Raw genomic sequence first — 8,224 nt, 5'->3', positions numbered from 1 at the left:
AAAAAGTACTCCAGAGTGTTGTTCAGCATGGGGGTGAGTAGAAAATGAAGGCTAATCATGTTTTGGGTGTACTATTCCTTTAAGAAGATCGATAATTTTTAAGATTTTTTTAAAAAGGGGGATACCATCCCACCCTCTACTAGAGTACTGTGTATACATATTTAGTAGTTGGATTAGATAGATAAGTGATTTGTCATTCAGGAATATGTTTAATAAGGAGCCCTTACCTTGGCTGTAACCAACTTGTGGGTTGTATTTTGCATAAGCGATGAGGACCCTGAAGAGTTTGGCCTGGCCCTCGATGGCCTCTGGACTCTGTCCCATCAGGGATCGATGGGTTGGGAAGGATCGCTCTGTGATAGGAAAAGATCAGGCGCATTAAACAAAATGTATTTCTTCTTCCCTGCCTGCATCTCTTTTTAAATGATCTTTCCATAAATGCATGTGTACATGTATATAAAACCAATGACACATAAGATTATAGAAGGGTAGTGTGACCTGCATTAAGAATGGAAAATGATTGAATAAAAATGACCTTATTTAAGTCTGGAGGAGATATCTGTTTATATTTTTATCCCTGAACATTCTTACTCAAAAACGCAGATATTACAAAAACAAAATCTAGAGTGTTGTGAGTATGAATTTGCTGCCAAACTTTTTTGTAACATCTAAAAATGAGAAACATTTTAAAGATAAGACCAGTACAGACAAGATGATCTCAAATGATTTCTACTGATGAAAAAAGTGGTGTCAAAAAAACAACGTATAATGTCATAGAAAGATCATGCTCTTGTTTTAATAAAGCTGAGATTGGGTAGCATGACCTTATAAAGTGTTTATGTAGAATTTATTTTTACTTTAAATAAGAAATATCAGTTTAGAAAGTGTCTTTTAAATAATAATTGAAATTATCTGTCTATAAAGTCCATCAAGGTTATTTTTAATTACTGTTTTTTTTTTTTTTCAATCTTAATTAAATCTTGTGTCATTTCAAATCATCATGAGTAATAAAAACAGAATCAGTCAGTAGGAAGTCACTGTAGTACTTTGTCAGGACAGTTTAAGCCTTTCATATGTTTATTCGTAATAACTTTGAATTTATTTTTCCGTGTGAACTTACGTAGGTCCAGGGCGATCTGCCTGAAAAGAGTTATTTCATCCATAGAGTAGAAAGAGTCAGAGGAGCTTGACGGCTGCTGCTGGTTCAAACGCAGATCGTTCTGGGTTTCACTCAGGGTAGTGATGGCAGACAAAATGCCATATTCACTGACGCCCAGATCCACAAGCGGCCCGCGAACTTCAGACAAACACGTCTGTAAGGGAATGAAAACAAACTAATTAAAAAATAAATAAACACCTTGGCTTATGAGAGAACTCTATACATGTGCTTCAATAAGCAAAATGCAAAGAAAAGCATTGAGGCTAAAACATATTAATCCATCCATCCATTTTCTGTCACGTTTAACCCAAGCGGGTGGCGAGGGGTGCTGGTGCCCATTTCCAGCTGTCTACGGGCGAGAGGCAGGGTCAAAACATATAAATTATTTGATCTTAAATTAAAAAATTATTAAAAAAAAAAAAAAAACATAATGTGCCCCAATTCTGATTTTTTGGGGTCAAGCGATCAGGTCTGGTTGTTTGGAACAAGTGAGGATTCTCAGATATCCAGCTTTTTATTGTTATTACTAAGGATCGGAATCAGAAACTGGTTCCTGTTCAGGCAGCTCGCTTAACGATTCCAGGCAGCAGCAGAGCCTAGCGCTGGGCAGAACGACTTACGTCACCTTTTTTACGCAAGTTACGCACAAGGCATTTAGTAAGCAAGTAAGACGCGACCAGGTGTAATTCTAGAAAAGGAAAAAAAACAAAAAACATTCAAAGCATTTGAAAGTTAGGCTTAATTTTAGTAAAGCGCAAAGCACCTTGTTGTCATTGTCAATTACATCCGCAGGAGAAAATACATCCAACATGCAGAAACACCTACGCACACAACATGGCATACATTTGAACGAATGCCGTGTTTTTGATGCTTCCGGACAGAAGCTAAAGTTACGACCAGCATGGAAGGCAACTCTGGTCAAAAGTAGCTAGTTTTATATCACTGGCGGTGCTTAATGTGGTTCCTAATAAATCATATGCCATTTTCCTACCTCTCTTTGGGGTTATTAAGGGAGAGTGCCTTTCTCCTTAATCCAGCCCTTCATTGCTAGCATGTTTAATTAGAACTACTGGAAGCTGAAATTCTTACATGATTCTAGCTGTTGCAATGGATGTAACCAAACATGCTAGGAAGTTGCTCCGCAGTTCAGTGAGAGAGAGAAAGGTGACGCTTGTTTATTTAAATCAGGGGGAGATGAGTTTATTTCCCAAAATAGTACAGTAATGCTTTTTCATTAAACGGATGCTATCTTCATTCGATTTAGATGACTGTGACGAGACGGGTAGCCTGGCTGCTCAGAGGCTGGCAGCTCCTGTTCACGGACTTCTGTTTTCACCGAGGCAGACAGAGATAGAATGTCCCAGGCGAAGGTAGACGAATGTCACCGTACACTTACCAAGTTCATTGTTTCACATAATCGGTAAGGAATCGAATCGTGTCACAGAATCGATAAGGGAATCGGAATCGTGAAAATCTTATCAATTCCCAACCCTAGTCATTACAATGTCACAAGTAAAGAGCAACGACATTCCCTCTCTGCATTTAACCCATCCCCTTGGGGAGCAGTGTGCTGCCATTGTGCCGCAGAGTAGCGGTCTGTGGCAGGGGAGCTCGAACCCAGAACCTCAGGATTCCAAGCTCTACGCTCTAACCACTACCTCCACTCCCCAGATCTGGCCTGTGTCTGACTCTTTTAGTCAGATACAGGAATTCTGATTTTCCAGCATCCCTAAATCTGTTTGGAAAGTGACTCCACTGGGAACAATCAATGCGGTTCAGACTTTGATGTCATTTTCCATCAAATTTGTCATAATTTTTGTGCCGCCAAGCAGGAAGTTGGAAAAAGAGACAGAAGATGGGATAGTAACACTGCAAAAACTGATCTGAAACTAAGTAAAATGTTCCTGAATATTTCAATTTGCTCCTGATTTTAAGAAGGTAGATAAAATTATTTACCAATGAAATGAAAAAGATGATTGGAAATTATGGATTTGAAATAACACCTTTTTCTTCATGACAATGTTTTATTGTTTTTTTGCGCATACAGATCAGTTTGGTATCACAAATGGTTCATATTGAAGTCAGATACAGGCAACATTTTTTAAGGCAATGGGGACAACATAAAAAAGCATATTAAGATCTGCAGTTGCAGTGAGTGACCATGGAACCACAGTGACATCTGCTGGACAAACTCTGCATCTACATCTTTCCAGGGAAGTAGTTTCCAACACTACAGTTACAAAAGACGGATGGAATTTAAAATAACCACTGGCTTTTAAGAAGAGTAGTTATATAAATTTGACTTCAAAGGTAATGCATTTTATCTCAACACAAACTGAGCTAAATCAGGGGGCAAAGCCTCATTCTGTGTGTTACCCTGAACCTTCCTCTGTGCTGGTTTAAATGCAATAGTGTCTGTCACTATAAGCAAGTAAGAACGCACTCAGACCTCTTATTTATAAAACGCAACCAACAACAGAAAGAACAGAGGCTCAATTACTGTGAGGAGAACTTAAGGACCAGAGCTACAGCTGAAGGGGTTTTAACTAAAGGGATCAGATTGCCACTAATGCAGAGCTTGTTCAGCAACTAGAGCAGGAAGATACAAGTATTCCTGCAGGGACGGTGAAGCAAAGACATTAGGACTTTGGTAGAAGGAAGGAAAAAAAAAAAGACAAATAGACCCTGATATTTTATAGCAATGATGAGGACTGGACTACAGGGGTCCGGGAAAAGGGGAGCATCCTGAGATGAAAATCTAAGTCCTGTGTCATTTTGATGATGCATTTCGATCATTGATGTGTGCTATTGCTTGATGTTAAAAGGATTGACTTGGTGCACAATTCGACCTGTAAAAACCTGCTATAAATGATCAAATTGGCTTCAAAACATGTTTAGAGAGCAACTTTGCTCATTGATCCGAAAGCAAAGTGGATATGAGAGCTTTCTTTCTTTTTTTTAACAAAATAAAGCAACTATTTAGCTTAATGGTTTAAATCATTAAAATTTTAATCCCAATGACAATGTAGACAATCTTCGTAAGGGTCTTTATCTATCTATCTATAAATATATCTACAGTACGGTCTTGAAGGAGTTCCCAGACATGCTTAGCACTTGTTGGCCCTTTTGCCTTCACTCTGCGGTCCAGCTCACCCCAAACCATCTCGATTGGGTTCAGGTCCGGTGATTGTGGAGGCCAGGTCATCTGGTGCAGCACCCTATCACTCCCATTTTGGATCAAATAGCCTTTCCACAGCGCGGAAGTGCGGAAGATGCTGTGGTAGTCATGCAGGTTAAGTATTCCTTCAATTTTGAATAAATCCCCAACAGTGTCACCAGCAAAGCACCCTCACACCATCATCACACCTCCTCCTCCATGCTTCAGTGGGAACCAGGCATGTAGAGTCCATCCGTTCACCTTTTCAGCGTCGCACAGAGACACGATGATTGGAACCAAAGATCTCAAATTTGGACTCATCAGACCAAAGCACAGATTTCCAATGCTCTGTCTATTCCTTGTGTTCTTTAGCCCAAGCTCTTGTTCTAAAGATGTGTCTGCTGCTAGAACTCTGTGTGGCATTGACCTGGTCTCTAATCTGAGCTGCTGCTAACCTGCGATTTCTGAGGCTGGGCACTGGGATGAACTTATCCTCCGCAGCAGAGGTGACTCTTGGTCTTCCTTTCCTGGGGCGGGTAATGTGAGCCAGTTTCTTTTTGCGCTTGATGGTTTTTACTAGGAATGCACGATATAATCGGCCCCCTATCGGTATCGGCCTGTATCGGCCTTAAAACTGAATATCGGACATCGGCCACCCCACCGATATTTAACCCGATATTTGATCAGCTTTTAAGTTTCTAAAGTCTAAAAAAATATATATAAAATACTACTACTTCTTCTTCCTAAAAACTTATTTTTTACAGACTTAAAAACTTCTAAAGACGAGGGAAAAAATATTGATCCATTAAAATATCCCAATATCTTCATATGCTGATATATTGCCATTTAAAAACACCATATCAATCTCTTTTACTAATGAAATATTGCTATATGTCATCGTAATATAGCGAATTCCCCCAAAAATTCACGAAATTTTGCCATATTTTATATGTTGATATATTGACGCGGTATCGATCTATTTTACTAACAAAATCTCACAAGAATTTGCAAAATATCACGAGAGTTTGTAACTTTGTAACAGAACGATGAAATTTCACGAGATTCTGAAAGTAAAATAGATCGATACCGCGTTTTTAAAAATCTAATATCAGCATATGAAAATATATTTGAGTATATTATTTTTCAAAGTGTCAGAAATGGATAACAAAACTGCTATTTTCAATGACTACTTATTTTTGTCCAGCTTTAACATCGGTATCGATATCGGTTATCGGCTACATGAGTTTAAAATATCGGCATATCGGATATCGGCCAAAATCCCAATATCGTGCATCCCTAGTTTTTACCATTTCACTTGGGGACACTTTCAAAGTTTTGCCAATTTTTCGGACTGACTGACCTTCATTTCTTAAAGTAATGATGGCCACTCGTTTTTGTTTACTTAGCAGCTTTTTTTTCTTGCCATAATACAAATTCTAACAGTGTATTCAGTAGGACTATCAGCTGTGTATCCGCCTGACTTCTGCACAGCACAACTGATGGTACCAACCCCATTTATAAGGCAAGAAATCCCACTTATTAAACCTGACAGGGGACACTTGTGAAGTGAAAACCAATTCGGGTTACTACCTCTTGAAGCTCATCAAGAGAATGCCAAGAGTGTGCGAAGCAGTAATCAAAGCAAAAGGTGGCTACTTGGAAGAACCTAGAATATAAGACATTTTTTTCTGTTAAGTATATATTTCCACATGTGTTAATTCATAGTTTTGATCCCTTCAGTGTGAATATTTCATAGTCATGAAAATAAAGAAAACTCTTAGAATGAGAAGGTGTGTCCAAACTTGTCTGTACTGTATATATATTACTGTATTCCACAGTTGTACAATAAAATGTTCTCTATAAATATTTTAGATGACATAATTTAGCTTCCTTCTTATTTTCTGCGGTTTTCATCAAAACCTACCTGATAGTTGAACTCACTGGATTCTCTCAGACTGTCGATGTTGAGAAGGCACTTCCACACTCTCCCTCGTAGACTTGGAGGAATGCCCATCCTGATAAACCGTTCAATCTGAAAACAACAATAATAAAAACATTTTATTTCAAAGGCGCCTTTCTGGACACTCAACGTCACCACAAAAAATAGAGGTTTAAATACTGATTGGCTAAAATAATGCAGGAAATATTTCCAGTGTTTGTTGAAAAACACTAACCTGACTCCTGCAGATGAAGCTGGCTCCATTCCAGTAGCTGAGCAGTTCACACAGCTCCTTCACCCTCACCGAGCTCAGCTGAGGGTAGCTGACAGAGAAGATATTAGCTGATTAACCCCAAACGTTAAGTCATCCATCAGTGCATTGCTTTCCATTCACTATTTTTATTTGATCAGAGGTCAGGAGTTAAGATGTACATGAGAAAAAACTAAACATCTCTCTGTAGAGAGAGATTATCCATTATGTGGGGGGTTCTAAGGTCTCCCTAGGCAGAACAGAGAAAAGGTCCATCTGAACTGGATAAATTGGTCAGAAAACTCAAAGCAGAAGCGTTTCCACTGTCGCCATGATAAGTGCTGTCTGAAAAGTGCTGTAGGGAAGGAGCTTGGATGAGGAAGCAATGTGTTTGAACATTGCAAACTGTATTGATACTGTGTGACTGAATACTGACACCTGCTGGACATTTAAAATCACTACAAGCCTCTTTGACACACTGATGACCTGTATTATGATTTAAGCTATTGATTGCTGTTATGTATTATTTCATAGGTATCGTTTAAATTTAAGTTATGTGTGATATTTTTAGATGAAATACATAAATATGAACATGCAACTGGAAAAATTAAGGGAAGGTGTGAATAAGGATTTTTGTGGACTAGGGATTTATTTATTCAAAATATTAACTACAGTTAAAACAGCAAACTAAGAGAGAGGTTTACAAAAATTAGATGAATTACATTTAATTCATGATTTAATTTATGAGGATTGTTGGTTATTTACAGCATGCATAGGGTTTTCTCTTCTTAACATTAGGATTTATTACCCAACAAAAAATAATGAGCTTATTTTTGCCAGATATTTAATTCTGTCTCATAATCTTACATTTTTTATTTTTTTATTTTGGCCAAAAGGCAGAAGAAAATGTAACAGTGAAAATATTGACTTTGATTCATCGGTTATTATTAGTCTTAAAAAAAAACATTTTTCTAACTATGTCTAAGACCATTGCAGCTATGAGTTTAAGGGATCTTTAAGGCCAGTTTAGGTAATTAAGTCCAACCTGCGCCACACCTGTAATCATGGCATCTGTGGTGAAGTTTTTGCTCCTTTTTGCTGGTGAAAGCAAAGCCAAATTCATCGAAACCCAAACTGTCGCTGCGCCTTTTGTTTGTTGAACTTCTCCGACTGGCGCTGCTGCTGCTTCTTCTTCTCATTTCTTCTTAAATAAGCAGTTTAGATGGAAATCAGTGGAAAATCGCTGCCTGAAAACACTCGCTTTGTTCAACTCCTGTCAAAATCAACGGTCGCCGTGAGGACACGCCCCTAATTAAACGTCACCGGAGCGCCAATTATTTAGATCGAAATATTATCGGTAAAAAACGATAGATTATATGCAGTGAGGTTACACTAACATACAGCCTTTCATCAAACTACCAGCGGTCTTTGTCAGCCGAAAATATTTAGAATCAACAGCAAACTTTTCTCCTTCATTTTAAGGGGTTAACTTCTTACCGGTCAGCCGGGGAAAGGACCAGCCTGGAGAGGGAACAGATAATAAGATAAGCACCGCTTTCTGCACCGCTCGCCTTGCCGGCTTGGAAATGATGCAGAACCTACGGGTGATTTCAAAAGAGCCCACTGTTATGTAAACTGCATTAAAAATTAATCATATATATATATATATATATATATATATATATATATATATATATATATATATATATATATATATAT

General features: G+C 38.2%; 1 protein-coding gene across 1 annotated transcript in view; it reads right to left on the bottom strand.

Annotated features, from left to right (window-relative positions):
* The window catches only part of LOC107094899 (USP6 N-terminal-like protein), a 61,170-nt gene extending 53,264 nt beyond the window's left edge, over positions 1–7,906 (bottom strand). The window contains exons 1-5 of the mRNA XM_015390790.1: positions 7,562–7,906; positions 6,491–6,578; positions 6,241–6,348; positions 1,121–1,313; positions 228–353 (exon numbers count right to left, since the gene is read on the bottom strand). Of these exons, the coding sequence (XP_015246276.1) occupies positions 228–353; positions 1,121–1,313; positions 6,241–6,348; positions 6,491–6,578; positions 7,562–7,704 (658 nt within the window). The 5' untranslated portion in view covers positions 7,705–7,906. The remainder of the gene's footprint in view (positions 1–227; positions 354–1,120; positions 1,314–6,240; positions 6,349–6,490; positions 6,579–7,561) is intronic.
* Between the last annotated feature and the right edge of the window lie 318 nt (positions 7,907–8,224).

Source organism: Cyprinodon variegatus, unplaced genomic scaffold (assembly GCF_000732505.1).
Source record: "Cyprinodon variegatus isolate N-32 unplaced genomic scaffold, C_variegatus-1.0 Scaffold513, whole genome shotgun sequence".
In the NCBI taxonomy this organism is placed as follows: Eukaryota; Metazoa; Chordata; class Actinopteri; order Cyprinodontiformes; family Cyprinodontidae; genus Cyprinodon; species Cyprinodon variegatus.
This window is presented reverse-complemented; position numbering and strand designations above follow the sequence as displayed.